Raw genomic sequence first — 21,581 nt, forward strand, 5'->3', positions numbered from 1 at the left:
ATGATGATGTCTGATGTCTTTTAGCCCTCTCCGGTTCTTCTCCCTCTGTCCGCTGTCTTATGCCTCTGCTGGGTCCTCTCCGCTATCTTCTAGCTCTTTTGCCGGGTATTCTCCGCTGTCTTCTCCCTCTGTTCTTCTTATGATGTTGACTCAACGCTCTTGCCTGCTCTAATGCTGGGTGTGTGGTGTGCCACTACTTATATTGGCATGGGGTAGGGGTCCCCAGGTTACGTCATATGGGGGCTCGCCCCCTTATGATGTCGCTGCTCCATCATGCACTGGATTGTGATGTCATAAGTGGGTGGGGCATCCATATGACATCACCCGGTGACCCCGCCTCATGCCAATATAAGTGGTGGTGCATCATGCACCCAGCATTAGAGTGGGTAAGAGCATTGTCAACATCGGAAGAAGAACAGAGGGAGAAGACAGTGGAGAATACCTGGCAAAAGAGCTAGAAGATAGCAGAAGTAGAAGACAGCGGGCAGAGGGAGAAGAACCGCAGAGGGCTAGAAGACATCAGCGGAGAAGAGCCGGAGAGGGAAGAAGAGCTCAGAAGAGGCGCCGGAGCTGCCTTAATAAATTACAATTAAAACGTGTAATGTGTTTTATTTTTTGACATTTTTTTTTAGGTGACTGGGTAGGGGTTGTTGGGAAGAAGCCCTTGTCCTCATCAACATGGGGACAAGGTGCTTTGGGGGGGTGCAAGGGCCCCCCCCTGACCCAAAGCACCCACCCCCAATGTTGAGTGCATGCGGGCTGGTACAGTTGGGGGGGGGGGGCACTTGTTCATCCCCACCCCCTTTCCTGACCTGCCAGGCTGCATGCTCAGATAAGGGTCTGGTATGGATTGGAGGGGGAACCCAGGCTGTTTTCTTTTTCCAAATTTGGCGTGGAGTTCCCCCTAATAATTCATACCAGACACAAAGTGCCTGCATTGTTAGGGATCAAAGTCGGATCCCTGTTCATTGAAGTCGGACGCATGTCAGAGTTCAAGTCGCAGGGCAAAGTCAGATCCACAGTCGTACGACTGTCATGTCATACCAGTGTGAACCCGGCCTCAACCATAGTCCACACTCATATGACCTGCTCCATCGTGCTTCTTTTTTTTTTATAGTCATTCCTTATGATAGCCATAAACAAACAATTCTCAAGAGTATATGAAAGTGTCTCATTAGCAATACTCTTGGCTTAGAAAGAATACAGCTAATAGGTAATCTATGCAGAAAAGAATTAATCTTCTAGGTGGCATAATGAGTTTTTAGATATCAAACATTTTCTAATTCTGTGAAATACACAAATTCATCTTTTGCATTCAACCGTTAAGTGAAACTTACTGTTGTCCTTTAAGATCAATCTAATGAAGCATCTTACTATAAACAACACAAGGTTCTCCTTGTTCTTTTTTTATTTTTATTTTTTTAATGCAAATAGAAATACTATTGACTGTCTCATAATAAATGTTTTCAAGAGGCTGGGGCCTGGCCATTGTAAGGATTACTGGAAAAATGATAAAAATAGCACAAATAATGGTTTCCAGAGCAACGGGGGGGGGGGGGGGGGAATATACCGCTCTCATATTGACGTAGTTCAATGTGTTTAAGGAAAGTTACTGCTTCCTGCTATTTACTCAATTAATTGTGACAGTGGTGGTATAAATACATTTGGACACTCCAGTGTATTATGCTTGTGCTATTCTTGTGTAAATATCACACTGCTAGTAGTTGAAATGTAGTACGTGTTAGTGCTGTGGGAAGGATGTACCTTAAACTTTAGCACAGTTTTATGGCGTATGAAAAGGGTCATAAAGAAACGTTAATCAAAAGGTTATCAGAGGTAGTAAACAGACAATATTTTGCCTTTAAAATAGTTCTAATTAATGTGGATGCAGAGGTCTTTGCGGAAATGGTGTTTGGGTCATTTCTGTTCTGACAGTTTCCTAGAACAGGAATTTCCTTTGTTTATTCTCATGACAGAAATGTGTCACAGTTACTAGGGTACTGTCTGTTACAGTCAGACGGCAGTATTTTTCCTGCGCGGAAGTGCGCTAATTTCTTGCCAGCAAATAATTTCTCAGAAATTGTCTCGTATAACCTATCTGCAATGGGCGAGTACACTACATTGGAGAGACTCTGGAGCTAGAAATTGTACCAGTGGTCCAAATGTTGTACAAATCTAAAATAATAAGAATGTGGAGCAATGGCCTTAATTTATTGTTAAAATAAACCTCTTATATTTTGACAGGAAGCCAGCTCCTGAACTACTGATTGAGTATTCCAGGAAAGTGGACTTCTTAAAGGGCTTGTTAGAGGCTGAAAAACTGGTAAGTCGAATTTAAAAGAGAGAATATGTAAGATAAAATGCCTGTTGAAGAAACCTGAACAACAGAGTAAAGGTGTTGAAATGTAGTTCTGTAAAGCCTACTTGCCCAACTATCCTGCATTAACTAAACATCGGACAACCAAGAGATGGCTCCATTGGCTATGTAGAGTCATATGACATTGGTGTACTTGTGCATGGCAACCAACTGATGCCTCTTATTATGGGGAGAGGGTTGTTGGCTTAAAGTGGTTGGAAAGACTGCAGTAAAGTAAAAAAAAAAACTTTAATGTTTTGCTCTACCTCCAGCCATCCCTAAATACTTACCTGAGCCTGATCTCGATTCACAGTAGCTGCTCTCTGCTTGCTGGGGATTATAGCAGCAGCAGGAGCTATTGGCTTCCGCTGCTGTCAGTCTGTGAGGAGAGAGCAGCAAAGGGTGGGGCTGAGCCTATTTGTCTGTATAGATGCATACAGCGAAGCAGGGGATCGAGCCCGCAGGTGTGCCATCATAGGAAGTGGCTTCCTATGGTGGCACAACAAGAAGAGAACGAGCTAGGACCGCTAGCAAGGGACCTAAGAGGAGGAGGATCAGGGCTACTGCACAGAGCAGGTAAATATAAACCTCTTTGTTATGATAAGAAACAATTGCTTTAAGGGGAAACAAAATGTTGAAAACACTTTATGCATAATTGTCAATCAATGCTGCTAAGTAGCTAATAAATAATTGCTACCAATCAAGGTAAGCTTTGTCACCTAGCCACCCAGGAGGCCAGGAACTACCAGAGTATGAATAAAGACAGATGGGGACAAGATATAGTTGTTCAGTTCTGGTGACACTTGTTTGATCAGTTGTCCAAACAGTGGCTTATTTCCACTGCTGCATAATAACTTCCTGTAGTATGTAATGTGTGATATACCGTATGTACCTTTTTATAAACCAGGTTTCATTCCTGGCAAAAACCTTATGTAAATATATGATCAAGTAGGGTGATCCATTAATTACAGCCTCATACAAGAAAAATGTATGGCCTATGTTTTCTGCGGATCTGATCTTTCTGATTCTTGAAATAAGCGGTTAAGGTCACAAAGTCAGTAATGTTCCAAATAAATCAATGGCAAGATGTAACCAGCCATGTATAAAGTATGTTTACTTAGTTGCAACAATCATTAACATGTATCACCATGGAAAATTGTAATGCGTGCATTATTTGCACTCTGACAGAGAGCAGTTGTTTTGTTTGCCCAATTTTATTCCTAGTTACACAACTTGTAAATGTGATTTGACTGAACTTAAGATAAGAATTGAATTTTAAAAAATAAGATATGAATAGCATTAATGTATTGGTTTATAAAGTAGGTAAAACACCTGAAGCCGGTTCAAACAAAAGCATGCCACATACCAAGATTCTGACTATTCTTCCTGGTGATTTCATGTATCAGGGCAGCCATCAGAAACACACATCTGTTTGTGTCAGCCCCCCCACACACCTGTATATGTGTCAGCCCCTCCCACACACCTGTATATGTGTCAGCCCCCCACACACACACCTGTATATATGAAAGCCCCTCCGACCAGATGCCTGTATATATGAAAGCCCCACATATACACAAATTTGTAAACACACAAGGTTCTGGCCCCACCCTGTACACATAACGTCCCCCTCTATTTCCTTCACAGCCCCTACTTGTAAAGAAGATCTTCCTGCCTGGTCCTAGCTCGTTTCACAAAGCTGACATGTTGCTGGCACAGAGAAGCACAACACACAAGGGGTGCACAGAGGTGGCGGTAAAGAGCACAATGTCTGAGCTCAATGCCGCAGAATGAGCCGAGATCGATTCTGTAATGCACATCATGGCTCCCCTTCACGCGTCCTGCCTTCTTCTGGCCCAGGCGGGCCCCTGGGCCCCTTACAGTTGTAACTGCTGTACCCCACTGATGGCCGCCCTGCATGTAGTCTTCTCAATGAACAATTAGGGCCCATTTACACCAGCAGTTGTATTAGAGTGCAGCCACTAGCAAGTGATGTGATGACTCTTAATGCCGATGCCCATAAACAGTGCATTGCACTATTTCCTTTATTCCATAGTTCAAACTTTATTGTAAAGTCGCAAAGTGACACTTCCTTAAGTTCTGTTGACTGTACTATGGTGCAATGCTGTGGATACGCTGAAAAAAAAATAACCATGACATACTTTTTTTTTACAGCACATACCACCACATCGCAGTGATGTGAACTGGCCTGATAGGAAACAATGTTGTTTTTTTCTTTTTGTTTTTTTAATGTCTCCCATTGGGACTGCACTGGGCAGGGCTGCCCAGCACAGTCCTAACACATCTGGTTTGAACGGACAGTTATGCCTAGTACACACAATGAAAAATTCTGACAAACAAATACCGCTTTTGAAGTGACTATCCAATAACCTGCATTTTCAAGAAAAAGCTACATAATGGCCGCTATAGACAGACAGCTCCTGAAAATGCTAATTTGCGTGAAACATATATAGAGCTACACTGTAGAGGACTAGAGGTCATGCCACATTCTCTGCAGGTATGGCGGCCCCTTGTGTAAGTTTGAAAGCGACATTTGTTTTTATATTGGATGTTTTTAATGTATATTGGGAAATAATAAACTACTACACTATGAGAAAAAATATTGTTTTTGGCTGGTGACTGCATGCTGATATCTCTGGTACTATCCCCTGGTGGAATGGAATAGAGCAGTTTGGTCCTGCCATCTGTGGAGCGAGAGTGGTGATGCTGGATACCATTTACACAAAGCGCTTAATGCTGTTCTAGTAATAGACAGCATATCCCTCTGGTGAGTGTGTATTTTTAACATTGGTGAAGGAGTGGGACTTGGGTGAAGGCTGACGTGGAACACTTTCTCTTATATTCACTGACCGACACAGCTCCTCTCTGTAACTAACTGGGTTGTATAGCCTGCCATTAGGAGAAACTAGGCAAAATTGTTACACAATACGCAGAACTTTAATCCCGCCCCGGGGGGCGGGCCCTGTGCTATCAACCCTCCTCCTGCTCCCAGCAGCTTCAGTTTTTATTTTGCCGAGCAAGGAGAATGGCCTAGGAAACCCTGCGGGCCTCTCGGTCCACATTTTTGCTGCAGGCTTGCTGCTTTTTGCGCAAGATGAAAGATCCTGAGATCTTCTATCAACTGCCGGCTGAGTGACAGGCTGGTTAATCATATCCTTGTAGTCTCCCCAGTCCGGCCATCGAGCGTGAGCAGGCCGCAGCTAAGGCTCGGCAGGCCACGACATGCCTCAGCTCCAGAGGTGGTCGTGAGCTTCAATGCTCCGGGGTATACATATGACAGGGCTACTGATGTCTGGATCACAGTATACCAAGGCCAACAGCTACCCTGTAACTGTGCAGGACTAGGTCTGTGATGGAATGTCTCCCAGTTCTTCAGGACTGGTAAGTACTGCTCTCCCTGCTTTGGTTGGGTGAGCAGCTTGGCATTCCCTGGGGGGTCGATTCGGGGGCCACCTCACCTCCCTATCTTCTATCCCAAGTCACTATGACCCCTCCTTCCCCCCTCTGAGGGGGATGTCTGCATGCGCTGCGGGTGGTGTGTGTGTGTGTGGGTCGCTATTTCTCACCTGTGGGGGCTCTGTGCGGCTGGCATTAGTCCTGGTCCAGGTCTGGGGGTCCCAAACAAGGTGCTTGTGGAGGATGTTCTGACTGTTAGCAGGCAGCACGTTTTTATTTTTTGCTCTGTCACCACATGGCGCCGTTCCGGCAGCCATCTTGAATTTGAGAAAGCTGTGAATTCCCCTGGTGAGCTTCAGCAGCCATTTTCTTTAGGATTTCCTATTGATTACATTGGCGGCCATTTTCTTAAAGCCTGAGCGCTTTTTTCGCCGCTGTCCTCTTGTGGCAGCATTACATGTGCTTTCACTTGCTGCTTCCTGTGTCCACTGTGTGTGCAGGACGCTGGATGGCTCTTTGCTGAACGCTGAAGCTGCTCTGCAGATCGTTGCACCGCTATTTAATGCTGCTGCTGCTGACAGTTTTCTCCTCTCTGCAACTGGGAACCTCCTAGGGACTACAGGCACTGCTGTGGCTGTCACAAAATGCCCCAGGGTGGTGAGTCTAGCGCCAAGTAACCCCCCCCACCCCCCCCCCGCACGGCGGCAGCAGGAGGGTGGGACCTTCCCTGTCCTAAGTCCCCTTGCAGGTGGCAGACAGGCTAGGGTCAGCATGGCTTCAGAAACTGGTGTTTCTTCCCCCTAAATTCAGGCTATAGCAACCGGGTCACCTGCAGTTAGCGCGGTGCACATGGATACCCTGACGGCGGTCCTTGACTCCTATGTTGCTAAGATAGAGGCGGCACGTGGCAGCAAAGGTGCACGTAAGAGGCCCCTGCCCCCCCATCCTCTGGGGGGAGCTCTGATGCAGACTCGGGCCCTGCTGTGGCTGGAGGCCCCTGCTCTGACCTATCAGACGTGGCTGACCAGGACCGTTTGGACAGTGAAGATGATTCCCCGTCCGGGCGCGACAAGGCGCTTGTTGGAGCACTTATCAGAGCTGTGCGTGATATCCTGAAGATTTAGGAGCCAGCGGATTCCTCTGCTGATGTACCAATCCCCTTTGGGTCCCGCAAGCCAGCACGTTCACCTAAGGTGTTCCTGTATTTGACTTATTTTGACAAATTCATCTACAGGGAATGGGGTCGCTTTATTATTTTTAGCGCTGCATTTTTGTTACAATTGGTTATTGGTGTACTATATATGATGCTCAGCATAAATGCGTTACACCCTTTTTGAAAAGTACGATTTTAATTAATATCTCAATGAATACAAGAACAAATTCCAAAATTATGACAAAACTTAGTTTTATAGAGCATTTGTTTAGCTTCATTACTTGAAAGTAAGGTTAATAATATAATTTTGATTACAAAATTCTCAGATTTACTCAAATTGATGTAAAATTGAATACACCCCACAACAAAACCTACTACATCTACTATTTTGTATGACCTTCATGATTTGTAAGGGCAGCAATCAAGTCTTCTAGGCATGGAATGAACAAGTTGGTGACATTTTGCAATATCTTTTTCCATTCTTCAAGAACAACCTCTTTTAGAGCTTGGATGCTGGAAAGAGAGTGCTCAACTTTTCTCTTCAGAATTATCCATTGTATTTCGATCAGGAGACATACTTGGCCACTGAATCACTTTCACCCTGTTCTTCAGAAATGCAACAGTGGCCTTAGATGTGTATTTTGGATTATTGTCATGTTGGAAAAGTGCATGACGACCAAGGGTACAGAGTGATGGTAGCACCTTCTCTTTCAATAAACAGTACATTTGTGAATTCATACCATCAATGAAATGCAGCTCCCTGACATCAGCAGAACTCATGCGGCCCCACAGAAGGACATTGGCACGACCATGTTTCACTGTAGGCATCCTGAATTTTTCTTTGTACTCCTTACCATTAAAATGCCATACAGTTTTGAAGCCATCAGTTCCAAACACATTTATCTTTGTCTTGTCACTCCAGAGTAGTGTCCCAGTATTCTTCTTCAGCATGGGCCCTGGCAAATTCTAGGTGGGCTTTTTTGTGCATGGGCTTTAGGATAGGCTTTCTTTCGTGGACGACACCCATGCTTTCCATTCCTCTGCAGGTTATGCCATATCTTGTCATGGTTAACAATCACCTTAGTTTGGCTTTTTACTTCCCTCCCTGTTTGCTCACAGCTTATAAATCTTCTTTTTGCATTAAAATATTGCCACCATACTCCTTTTTGGCTGATCTGTATACCACAGTGATAAACAGCACAGTTTCTCCAGCGCTGAGTGTTCAGGTAGGAGAAGATTTTCACTTCAGCCTGTATACATGCCCACATGTGTGCTGCCATTATCATGTGACCTGGCTAGCTCAGAGAATAAGTAATTATCCTCTCCAGCATAAAAGACACAACTGAGCTTGTGCAGGCTGGCTACTCTGACTGTGATAGCTGGCCTTTCCTAGATGTGCCGGAGGGAAGAATCTGTGCATACAGGATAAAACAGCCTTTCTTTTCTTACATCAGGGGACACAGAGCCATAGCAATTACTATGTGGGTTATATATCGGACCGACAGGTGCTGGACACTGGCAAGCCTCCTAAGGCGTTTACTTCCCTCATATAACCGCTCCCATGACTGGGAGTCCTCAGTTTTTTTTCGCCAGTGTCTAAGGTGTTGGGCACGAGTAAAGATGTGCTGTGCTGAGCTCCACAGGCAGTAATCTTTGATGAGAGCCAGCCATGCTGACCGGATCCATTCTGATGTCTTTGTAATGGGCTAAATCAGGGATATGCAATTAGCGGGCTTCCAGCTGTTGCAAAACTACAATTCCCATCATGTCTCTGCCTCTGGGTGTCATGCTTGTGGCTGTCAGAGTCTTGCTATGCCTCATGGGAGTTGTAGTTCTGCAACAGCTGGAGGTCCGCTAATTGCATATCCCTGGGCTAAATGAATGGTACCTGGGCCTCGTAATCCGAAGAAACAAGGTTTTGCTTGTGAACGCTTGTCTTTGAGAGCTGGGCCCTGGGATCCAGTACTTTTTGATTAGTAAGGTCCAGGATTGTGGGATAACCTGGGAGTTCCCTGGTTTCTGAAGGTTTCCTTTAAGGTCTCGGAGCCTACCGTGAAGGGGGGAGATTGGGTTTTTAACTCTGATAAACCCTGCTGCGAGGATAAGGTAAGGGAGATTTTCTAAGAATTTCTCCTTCTATGTATTGTGTTGTCATGTCTGTGTCACCACTGGGGGCTGTATTGAGCACTCACCATCCTGACGCTGGAAACAGTAGAAGCCTTCACTCTCCTCTCCTCCAGCCGGCACAGACCATCTGGTAAGTTAAAGGGGTCTGATCTCTTCCTGTGCCCCCAGATTGGCGTTTTCTCTCTTCAGTATGCCAGACCATGTGCCTTGTTTTTAAAAAAAGAGAAACATTTTTTTTTTAAAGAGCAGACCGCGGCCGCTCGAGAGAGCGGAGGATATACCCCCCCTCCCCGCCATGCTGCAGGATGCTGCTTGCACGGGAAAATCAGTTCCTTTGAAAAGGGAAGAAGGGGGGTAGTATTCCGCGCAGTGGGGGGCATGACTAATGGTGCCAGACGCCAGCCACACGTCCAGGAATTCTTTAAAGCACTGTGAAGGAAGCTGCTGCCTGGCGGTGGAGGGACAGAGCAGAGAGGTTGGCTGGATCAGGTTTGGTGACACAGGCATTTCCCTTTGACAACATTGTACTTTAAAAGCTAGGATTAATAGCAGTTGTTGTACTGTACTATAGCCTAGCAAGTTTACATTATTTTGCTGGTAGTGCCTCTGCTTTGTGCTCTAAGCTATGAGTGGCAAAGGGACCAGGAACTCCTCTAAGGGTTCTAAGGGGTTCATGGTTACACAACAAACTAAAAACCCTTTCCAAAAGAATGTCATCCTCCCCTGAGAGGGATACGGCTAGTCAGATTGAGCCGTCAAGGGTAGAACACTTCAGTCCCTGTATATATCATACAAACGGGTTTTTTTCTTCTGCCATTAAAAAAAAAAAATTTGAAAGAATAATACTATGATGTCTCTCCATAGTAGGACTAAACATAGCAGATCCCCATCTAGTCCTCAGGGCCCTTTTGTTGAGGTGCAGGAGGCTGGGGATCAGGTAGATCTTCCCACATGTTGGAATACTTATTTTTCCTCTTCGGAGGATCCTAACAGGGAGGGAGTAGCCTCACAAGTCAGGTGTTTGTCTACTCCCTTACTTAACCCTTCTGTTGCCTGAAGCACAGGCTCTTGAGGTATCTACCTCTAATAAGGTTTATTTGAACCTCCCCCACCTGGGGATGTTTTTTCCTATTCATGCATAGCTTATGTATTCTGAATGGGAACATTTCTAGAAGTTTGGGTTTCCAGCAATTGATGCTGCAATCACCTCAGTGAGCAGAGTCGCACATGTCCGGTGGATAATGCACTGATGTTAAAGGATCCAGCAAATTAAAGTTGGAACTTCCTTTTAAAGACAAGATGTCTTTTGCAGTTCTTGCTGCAATTGGTGTATCTCAGTCCATTAACCCTTTAACGTCTGCTCGCAAAAGGGGGGAATTTTTGGGACTTTAAATGAAGCACAAGTAAGTGCCTCCATCCCGGTAATCGGTACAAATAAAAGGAAGTTTGGGACTTTAAAATGAAGCACTTGGATAGTGGAGGTAGGTTTTAACCATATTTAAAAATTTATTGATTGTTCAGTAACAGATCATAAGAGATAAAGATCAAATTCATAGAGTATATAGGCATCAATGCAGTAGAAACATGATATATAGCAGCACATAATAATAATAAATAAATTAATTGGGTAGTGTGGCATGGTAATGCCTATGACAGCAAACCCGACATCAGCAAATACACCCACATGGTAGATATGCATCCACTAGATGTAAAACAAAAATACATTTTTAGTACCGGTATATAGTTATATAATTTTATTTTTAACGTCTGCTCCACCATTTTGGTGGAGCACATTTTGAGTCACGCTAATTCATTGAAAAATGTGGACTCCTAAGGGTTAAGGAACAGTTTGTGAGATACCAGAAATTCAGCCTGATCAGCAGGCCTGGCAATGGGCTGGTGTATCTGAGGCACTATGTCCCACAGATGCTATGAAAGACTCTATCGTTTAAGCCTTGTGGCTTATACTTGGACTAGTGCATTCTCGCAGAGTTCCGTGGCGGAAATATTGATCAGCCAAAGCACCATGTGAAAGCTCTTAGCCAGTTTGTGTCCCTTCCTGGGGTATGGATATTTAGAGTGGATAAGCACATCCAAAAGAGTAAAGCTCTTTTTACCAGTAAAAGGAGGTTCAAACATTTCTCCTTTAATCATGCTACCTCTCCTATGCCTGGGGCATCTGCCTTTACGCAGTCTCAACGGTCTCAATCATCAGGTTCAAGGGAAAGTCCCCAAGGGCAGCACCAGGATCTTGGGGGCAGAAAGCCCATAAAGCAGAATGCTAAAGCTTTCTCATGAAGGAGCACCCTATTCTTTTGGGTGAGGAGAAAGGTCCTGCGATTTTCAAAGTCTGGCAGGAACAATGTCAATGTCGAGCAGAGGGATTTCTGCAATTTTTTCTCTAGGTTACGACTAGAGTTCTAAGAGCCCGGATGGCTTAGTCGGCTTTTGATCTGAGGATCCTGGGTTCGGGTCCCTGTTTGAGTGCTGCCTGTGGGGTCCTTGGGCTAGTCTTTATGCAAGAGTTTCCATCTCCTCGGAGTATGTTCCTAAGGATCCAGAGAAAAAAAGAAGTCTCTCTTTCTGGCCTCTGGATCAGCTGTTATCCCAGTCTGTGATATCAGAGGTTCCCTTAGTGGAACAGGGGGTTTTGGCTCAAACCTTTTAGGGTTCCAGAACCAAACAGAGAGGTAAGACCCATTCTAGATCTCAAAGATCTGAATCGGCACTTAAACATGCGATCCTTTCATAATTCGATCGGCTGTGTCCATCCTGCAAAGAGGGGAGTTGCATATCTCCATGTGTCAAAGTTTCCCGCTTACCAGAAATTTCTGCGGTTTGAAACATAAAATTATTTTTTCAGTTGTGGCCCTGCCATTCAGCTTAGCCACAGCACCACGAGTGTTCTGAAAGATTCTGGCACCTCCTTTAGCCAGGTTAAGGGCTCAAGGCATAGCTGTCCTAGCTGGTTAGAAAATCTACTTTTAATAGATCATTCAGTCTTAAGTCTAAAAGCAGAGTCTGATCTCGGCCATAAATATCTGAAATCTCTAGGTTGGATTCTCAACCTAGGAAGATTCTCCTTAAAACCATCAAGGAGATTACGGTACTTGGGGGCTGGTTATAGATACCATACAGATGAAGGTATTCTTACCCCAGACGAGAATCGGTTCCATTGTAGGAGTAATTCAACTTATCAAAACAAAAGAAAATTCCTTCATTTGGTTGTGCAGGAGATGTTTAAGGGAAATGGTGGCCTTCCTTCAAGGCCATCCCTTACGCGCAGTTTTACTCAAAGACTGCTTCAAGACACCATCCTGTCGGTCTGGAATAAAGATTCAGACCTTGTTTGTTTCCAATACGCTTGGCTCCTGACATAGGTCAGAGCCTAAATTTGTGGTCGTTATCCAGCAAAAGGGAAAATCTTTATTCTGCAAGGTGTTAACAATAGATGCCAGCCTTCTAGGCTGGGAGGAAGCAGCCCTGGAAGAAGATTCTGTCCAGGGGAGATGGTCCAGGTTTTTTTTTTGGAAGTTTCAGGCAGTGCATCTGGTCCTAGAACATTAGAGGTCAGACTACGGGGCTGTCCTGACAGGATTCAGTCTGACATGGCCACGGCGGTGGCTTACATCGATCACCAGGGGGGCATAAGTGGTTGTGCAACCCAAAGAGAGGTGAATAGTGTTCTAGCTTTGACAGAACAAAACATTCCTTGCCTATTGGCAATTCTAAATTTTCAGACGTACTACTTGAGACACCAACAATTATTTCCAGGAGAATGATCTCTTCACCCCGACATCTTCCTAGCAATATGTCAGATGGGGTGTTTCGGACATGGACCTATTCGCGTCCAGAATTGATAACAGGGTCGACAACTTTATGTCGAACAAGGGGTCCGCTAGCAGGCGGAACAGATGCATTAGTCTTCCCATGGGATCAGTTTTCACTGATCTATGCATTTACTCCAGTTCTGCTACTTACGCGCCTTCTCCTCAGGATTAAGCAGGAACAAAAGGAGGTGATTCTGGTGGCCCCAGGGGGTCCCAGAAGATTTACTGAGATCATAAAGAGGGCAGTAGGAGTCCTTCGGACTCTGCCATTTATAGCCGGACTTTCTTGCACATGGTCCGGTATTTCATCCTACCTTACGGACAAAAAATGTAACAGGTCTGACTGTTAAATCCCACTCTATAAAAGATCGTGGGTGGTCTACTTTGGTAGTGTCTACTTTGATTAATGCCAGGAAGCCGGCTTCCAGAATCACTTATTTTAGAGTCTAGAAGGCATATGTTTCTTGGCATGGATCCAGGGGTTGGCACCCAAGGAAGTATGTCATAGGCAGGATTCCTGATGTCCTCCATATGGGATCTGAAATGAAGCTGGTCTCGACTTCTATCAAGAGCCAGATACCGTCCTTGTCAGTTTTTCTTATGGCCTTTTGCTTCTCACGCTTAATGCATAACTTATTCAGGGGGTAACACGTTTATTCCCCCTATCAAAGCACCTCTTAATCCTTGGGATTTAAAATTGGTCTTATCGGCTTTGCTGAATCAGCCTTTTGAATCTTTATGAGAAATTTCCTTGATTCTTTTACAAGAAAGATAATCTTTTCTGGTTGCCATTTCTTGCGCTAGAAGAGTATCGGAACTAGCGGCTCTGTCTTGTCCTCATCCTGAATTCTTACCAAAAGTGGTAACAGGTTTTCTTTTAAACCAAGATATTATTCTTCCTTCTTTTTCCCCAGAAGCCTTAATCTGGGGAAGAGAAAGCACTACAGTCTCTTGATGTAGTAAGAGCGATCAGAGTCCACTTAAAGGCGACCGCTCAGGTTCGCAAAACACAGGTTTTGTTTGTCCTGCTAGAGGGTCCAAGATGTGGACAAGCAGCGTCAAGATCCACTATTTTCCAAATGGATTTGCCAAGTGATTATTTAGTAATTGCTATGGCTGTGTCCCCTGATGTACATCAAAGAAAAGGATTTTACAGGTAAGCTGTTTTAAAAATCCTATTTTTATTCAATGCAGAGGATTAAACCCTTAAGTTCCACAGTGAGTATAACAAGCATGCTATACTGTAACACAGGAGTAGGCAACCTGGGGCCAGTTGTTGTGGAACTACATTTCCCATGAAGCATTGCAAGGCTGGCAGTTACAATTACTCTCAGAGGCACTATGGGAATTGTAGTTCTGCAACAGCTGGAGGGCCCCAGTTTGCCTACCCCTGCTATAGTGTATACCGGAAAAAAACATTTCTGTGTGCCACTAATGTTCGGGTTTGGCTTAAAGAAAAAATGGCAGCCCTGGATGTCTCCTGTGAGATGGTTTCAGTTCCATCTTTTGTATTACTTTTGCTACAGTATTCTGACTGTTAAGTAAAGCTTTGCTGATGTTCTTGGAGCCTTCACCTTTCTTGTGTAAAGAAATTATTTTCTTTCTAAGGCCTTGAGACATTCCTCTGCCATGTGGTTCCATTGCTGACAGCAGGAAATGGGAAGGGGTTTTCTTTATATAACACCCTTTTTGTAATCAACTGTCTGCTGGACACCTGTTTAATGAATAATTAGACTCACCTTTAGTTGAATTCTTGTTAATTAGGATTTTGTGTCTAAAATGTATCTTTGCTCCTAAGACTGTCATTGGGGTGTATTCACTTTTGCAACATGGTCTTAAATTAAATGGTTAATATATGTGTGTGTGTGTGTATACTTGAGATCAAAATTAAAAACCTACAATTTCCTACATTTCAAGGTTTTTTTAAATGATCTAAACAGGAGTAAAAGAGCAGTTTTGTTAAGCATATTTCATGAGTTAGTTACATATATATTGAAGCACAGAATAAAAAACTTCAATGAGATTTGAAAAAGAAGATCAATCAAATTAGAGAACACTTTTTCAGATGCCTCCCAGTTATTGGTGTTAATCTGGCACCTTGTGCCAATTTCTTTAGTTATCTGCCAAACCATATTTAACTGGCAGCCTAACTTTCCAGTCTTCACTGCCTTTGCAAGATGGTGAGCCGTATTAAAGTGACTGAAACCCTTCGGCCCTTTCAGGCACGACAATGCCCCCTGTCACACAGCAAAATGGGTAAAGCAGTTCCTTGAACCTGAAAACATAAAAAATAAAATAATGAAATGGCCAGCCCAGAGTCCTGATCTAAACCCAATAGAAAACCTCTGGAAAATGCTTAGCGACAAAGTTATGACCAAGAAACCCACTCACCAAACTGTGGAAGAGACTGGAAGAAGAGTGGAACAAAATCACACCAGAACTGTGTGAGAGACTAGTGATGTCCTGTGGCCACAGATGTGGTGAAGTAATTCTAAAGCAAGGGCCTGTACGCTTCCAACTAATTGTTAATTGTTGTAAACTTCAGAAATTCTAGTTTTAATCTTTCTCCTTGCTAGAGTCATTGCCGTTCTCCAATTTTGATCATTGTGTTTTCTACAAAATAATGTTGTTTTGTTTAAGTGCCTTGGTTATTTTGAAAAACAGTGTTCTATTAGCATGGTATAGCCACAACAAACATTCCATCAAATGTTGAGCAATGAAGATTACATTATTTCTGAAAAAAAAAGTCATAAATTGTTATCTAATTTTGATCTCCTCTGTGTGTGTGTGTGTGTGTGTGTGTGTGTGTATGGATATATAAATAGATATATAGTTGTTATATAATTAATATTAGAGTTGCACGATTCTGCATAAAATGAGAACATCGTCTTTCACATTCTACAAAAAAATGTGGCTAACTTTACTGTTTAGTATTTTTTTTTAATTCATTGAAGTATATTTTTTCCTAAAAAAAAAAATGCTTTTGAAAGACCCCTACTCAAATACATTGTGACGTAAAATATTGTAACAATCTCCATTTTATTCTCTAGGGTCTCTGCTAAAATATATATAATGTTTGGGGGTTCTAAGTAATTTTCTAGCAAAAAATAAAAATTTTAACTTGTAAGCAACAAGTGTCAAAAAAGGTTTAGTACTTTAAGTGGTTAAACTGCCCTCATTTACAGAAGGAAGTTCCATTCCTTTGATCTAAAAAGAACCAAGAGATACATTGTTTCTCTTGCTCACTGTTGATAAACCTTTGCTGGCTGGGTTTTTATGTATGTATATTTCAAAATTGATCAGTCCTGATGGCTTTCATTTCTTGAGGCCTTAAAATGCCAGGACAAATATCACCCAAATTACCCATTTTTGAAAAGTAGTCCAAGGTATGTAGTAAGGGCTGTGATTAACTTTTTAAGTTGTAATTTTTTTGTCTCAATTTTCGGGAAAATTAAGAAATGAAAGCTGTATTAAAGCCAAAACAATTACCAGAAAAATTGCAGTAGCAAAAGCAGCAAGAAAATCATCCTGTTGCATCTCATGGGATATGGGGGCTCCCACTTTTGCAGACCGGGTAGTGCATAGTAGACACCCGACAGCCTCTCTGCAAAGCCTTTCAAGGCACTTTCATTAAAATAGGTCTAGCCTAAATGTGGTGAGGTATTGGTAGAGTCAAGCCAAATGTCACAAACCTTGGAAAATTTTCTAGAACAACCCCTAGATGTACAGTAGGAAAAAGACCTGGTGTGTAAGGCATGGTCTAACCCCTCAGGATTTTGAATGACAGACCAAATGTAAAGTAGAAATGTAGATATTTATTAAACGCAATGTAATAGTTAATACAATAACATTCAAGTATCAAAACGTAATCAAGGAGAGTTAAAAAAACATAATAGACATGAAACTTAGCTGCCCTGGACAAGAGTAATGGGCTAGAACATATAAATGCCATAAATGACACCTGACATGTTTTGGACAGAAATGTCCTTCATTAAGCCTCTGAAGAAGGACATTTGTGCCCAAAACATGTCAGGCGTCATTTATGGCATTTATCATTACATTTCTACTTTACATTTGGTCTGTTATGCAAAATCCTGAGGGGTTATACCATGCCTTGCGCGCCAGGTCTTTTTTCTGCTTACGTTATGTATTGGACTGATCAAATGTTTTTGCACTGACTGCCAATCCCTATTATATCACTAGATGTACAGTAAGTCCCCTACATATGATCAAGTTCCATGCCGGGAGCTAATTTGTAAGTTCAACTTATTCAACAGTCCGTCAAAGATCAGCACTTGCAGACAAAGTGTATTCTGGCGGAAGGAGCACCCCTATCAGAACACAGAAGCATAGCATGGGAGATCGCCTCGCGAACATTGCTTGTGTTGGTACGGCTATCTGTCAGTTTCTTTGTGTTTGTTCAGCTGTACAGGATTGTTCGCATCTTTCAAAGTTTGCAAGGTAAATGTTCATATGCGCAGGGGCCTTACTTTAAGTGTGAATTCATAAAACGGCAAGGCTGAATTGACCAAATGCTTCCAATAATCTAAAGCGGGGGCCATGGGAGATTTCCTTTTTAGCACTATGGCTTTCCTAACTTAAAATTAAATGAATCCTAACAGAACTCTAATGCCGCGTACACACAACTGTTTTTTCCATCAGAATAAACTCTGACGATTTTTCTGACGGAGTTCCACTGAAACGGACTTGCCTACACACGATCACACCAAAGTCTGATTGAAAAAAGTTTGCTGAAGCTCACACAATATCCGATGAAATTATTCCGTCTGACTTTTTCTGCCAGAAAGTCCGACCGTGTGTACACGGCATAAGAGCCCTAGTTTGGCCCAGGGGATTAACTAGGCCCATTAGGCATATGTCAGTACTGGGTGGGTTTGAAACAGTAGTGAGCTGGAAAAAGAAAACTTGAGAGCTCAGCCCAAAATACTTGAATCGAGGGACGGTTCCATAATATGTGAGTAACTTCAGCCGGGTCTGCTGCGCATCTCCAATATCTCACCAAAACAGGGGGATAAATCCCATATAACCATTGGACAGTAAAATATATTTTGTGTAAAATTGTAAATTGGATCAGTCGGTCTCTACCGGAATCTAGCTGCAATTTGAGGTAATCCCATATATCCTCTGACTCCTTCCCATCCAGTCCCAAAACCTCCACCTGCCAGACAGTACAGAGAGTCTCCAGACCCTCAATAAGGCCCTGTAAATCATGGATAGAGGCTTAGTTATCGCTCAATAAAGTTTCCAACCCAGAGAAGATAAGAGTCAAAGTGATAGTTCCGTATTGAGTTTGGTACGCATGGCAGACCTGAAGGTACTAAAACAGATAGGCGTTAGGGAGGGCATATTGTCCTTTTAGTGTGTCAAAAGTTTACAGACCACCATTATTGCAGATAAGACTGAGGTACTTGATCCCCTGAAAGTTCTCCTGAAAATTTTTTTTGCCAATTAGTTTTCAGACCAGTATAACTACCAGATTTCTCAATGATTTGCATTGCTTCCTCCAATGTATCATAGAAGCGTTGAATATAGAGGATAAGATCTGCATATAAACTGATTTTATCGGTCATATAGCTGATCATTATACCTTGAAAGGCATCAGATTGGCAGATTCTTAATGCAAGGGTTTCAATTGCGACAGGGAAGAGAAGGGGTGACAGAGGACAACCCTGGTGAGTTCCCCTGTGCAGTGGCAGGGGAAGAGACAAATCATTTACCAGGAGAGCAGAATATAGGTCAGGATACAGTACATACACTTATTTCCTAAAGTTATCTCCCACAACAAAACCTCACAAATAAGCTGGCAAAAAAAAAGCCATTCAATAGATTTTAAGGCTTTGGCAGTATCTAGAAAGGCTAATGCGCAGGTAAGTAGGAGAAATTATTGGAATTGTGCTATTATTAGTGTCCTACGGATGTTGATAGATGTGGATTTGCCAGGCATAAACCTTGTCTGATCATCATGGATAACAGGGAGAATAACATAGTTCAATCACAAGGCTAGAACTTTCCCTGAATTTTATGGTATATGTTTAATAATGAAATTAGTCGATAGGACATGCAGTCTGTGGGATCTTTATCTGGTTTGGGTATAAGTACAACCGCAGCTTCCTTTCTACAGACAGAAGGCCTCAGAGTATACTTGTACTAAGGTTGGGACTATAACATCTAAATACCTACTGTATACCACCAAAGGAAGGCCATCAGGACCAGATGCTTTGCCCAAGGACAAGACAGCACTTTAACTTCATCCTCAGTTATGTCTCAATCTAGAAGTGCTACCTGTTCCACTGTAAAGCCCCATACACACTATCGGTTTTTCTGCTGAGTTTTTCCTTCAGGTTTACCAAAATTATGTAGTGCAAGGGCCTGCCTGATTGCATACAAATTGAAACTCCTAAGGTTTGACCTCATATTATATGGTTTTAGTAAATCTGAAGGAAAAACTCAGCAGAAAAACTGATAGTGTGTATGGGGCTTAAGGGTTGGCAACATCAATTCTGATCATCGGCTAGTTCGGCGTCTGAGTAGGTGAGTTTGGATGCATACATGCTTGTGTAAAATCTGTAAAAGCAGAATAAGGTTTCGTGGGCATCATGAACAAACATCCCCTGTGGGATGTAGAGGCGGGACATACTTTTCCATTGCAGGCATGAAACCTGATTTGGGTTAGAAATAAAAGCTTTTTCTGCCCTTTGATAAGTAGCAGCCAACAGTTCATCCCCTTGCCTAGAGGACCTTATGAAATTGGAGATGGTAGACATAAGGGTGTCCGGAGGTACGTCTTAAAGGCATCCCAAAAAAAGCCATCAGCATTGCTCTCTCCCCTGTGAGCCTCCAAGTACAATGTAATTTGTTCAGGAATACGATCATTGGATCCAATCAAGGACAGACAAAATGTGTGAATTTTCCATGTGGGATGAAGTCCAGGCAGACGTAAATTTAAAGCAACTAATAATTGAGTTATCTGAACTTCCACAGAGAAAGATATTTCGCACAGACCAATTTGGTAAGTGTTTTACCGCTACCCAAAGCTAGATCTTTATGTGGGGCTAAAAAGTGTCCGTAAATCATGCCAAACCAGCTCAGTAAAAAGATGACTAAAGGCAGTAGGACCAATAACCACAGATGGAGTAGAGAGAAGTCTCCCAGGCAAATAATCTCTTAAAATGGCCAACGTGCTCTTTAACCAAGTTGGTTTCTTGCATGATTTTGTTCTGGGACTAGTGGAGGGCCGTAAAAACCTGGGTGCGTTTTAGTGGAGTGCCCAGTACACGTACATTCAACAACAAAAATCTACATTGATCAGCCGTTAGAAAAAAAATAAAAACAGGAGAAGTAACTAGAGGGGTAATCTATTGCAGATGCATTACCAGAGGGGTAATCTATTGCAGATGTATCAGGGTGTGACAGTATGTAAAGTCAAGACAGTCTTCAACATAATATAAAATCTTCAATAAACAATGGTGAACCACAATGAACAGAAATCAAACTGAGGTACTTGAGAAAAATATCCTCAAGATAAAAGATAATGGGGCATTACCTGCATACTGGATCTGCATGTGTGAGGGCAATACATAGCATTAGTAACCTAATGTGCTCCCTTAAGTGAAACATTGCTGAAGTGGCTAAGGGCCTTGTAGTCCAGAGCCATATGAAGTGCTGTTTAGTGGAGTGGTAGTATAGCAGCAGAAATGTGTTCTGGGGAGCGTTTAGTGCAAGCAGCATGTCCTGAAGAGTTTAGCACCCAGTTAATTGGATACAATTGTGCTCATATGTTTACATACCCTGGCAGAATTTATGATTTCTTGGCCATTTTTCAGAGAATATGAATGATAACAAAAAAAGTTTCTTTCACTCGTGCTTAGTGTTTGGCTGAAGCCATTTATTATCAGTAAACTCTGTTTACTCTTTTTAAATCATAATGGCAACAGAAACTACCCAAATGACCCTGATAAAAAGTTTACATACCCCAGTTCTTAATACCATGTATTGCCCCCTTTAGCATCAATGTCAGTTTGAAGTCTTTTGTGGTATTTGTGGATGAGGCTCTTTATTTTCTCAGATGGTAAATCTGCCCATTCCTCTTGGCAAAAAGCCTCCAGTTCCTGTAAATTCTTGGGCTGTCTTGCATGAACTACACATTTTTGAGATCTCCCCAGAGTGGCTTAATGAAATGGCTCAATGGTCAGGAGACTAGGCTGGCCACTCCAGAACCTTCACTTTATTCTTCTGTAGCCAATGACAGGTCGACTTGGCCTTGCGTTTTGGATTATTGTCATGTTGGAATGTCCAAGTATGTTCCAATGCGCAGCTTCCTGGCCGATAAATGCACTTGTTCCTCTAGTATTGTTTGAATACTGCATTCATCTTTCCAACAATCTTGACCTAATTTCCTGTGCCTTTTGTAACTCGCACATCCCCAAAACATCAGCGATCCACCTCTGTACCATTCATCATAGGTCTAGTTGACTCCCCTCCAAATGTAGCGTTTATGGAAGCTAAATTTTGGTCTCATCACTCCAAATGACTTTGTGCCAGAAGGTTTGAGGCTTGTCTCTGTGCTGTTTTATTGTATTGTAAGCAGGATACTTTGTGGCATTTGCGTAATAATGAATTTCTTCTGGGGACTCGACCATGCAGCCCATCTTTCTTTAACCACTTGCTTACTGGGCACTTA

At 42.8% G+C, this 21,581-nt stretch overlaps 1 protein-coding gene across 1 annotated transcript in view; it reads left to right on the plus strand.

The window, feature by feature from the left end:
- Positions 1–21,581, plus strand: part of USE1 (unconventional SNARE in the ER 1) — a 252,794-nt gene that overhangs the window by 157,196 nt on the left and 74,017 nt on the right. Inside the window, exon 3 of the mRNA XM_077475531.1 lies at positions 2,245–2,323. Coding sequence (XP_077331657.1) covers positions 2,245–2,323 — 79 coding nt within the window. The remainder of the gene's footprint in view (positions 1–2,244; positions 2,324–21,581) is intronic.

Source organism: Lithobates pipiens, unplaced genomic scaffold (genome assembly GCF_037356315.1).
Source record: "Lithobates pipiens isolate NorthernLeopardFrog02 unplaced genomic scaffold, aLitPip1_a1.2 Scaffold_13, whole genome shotgun sequence".
NCBI lineage: Eukaryota > Metazoa > Chordata > Amphibia > Anura > Ranidae > Lithobates > Lithobates pipiens.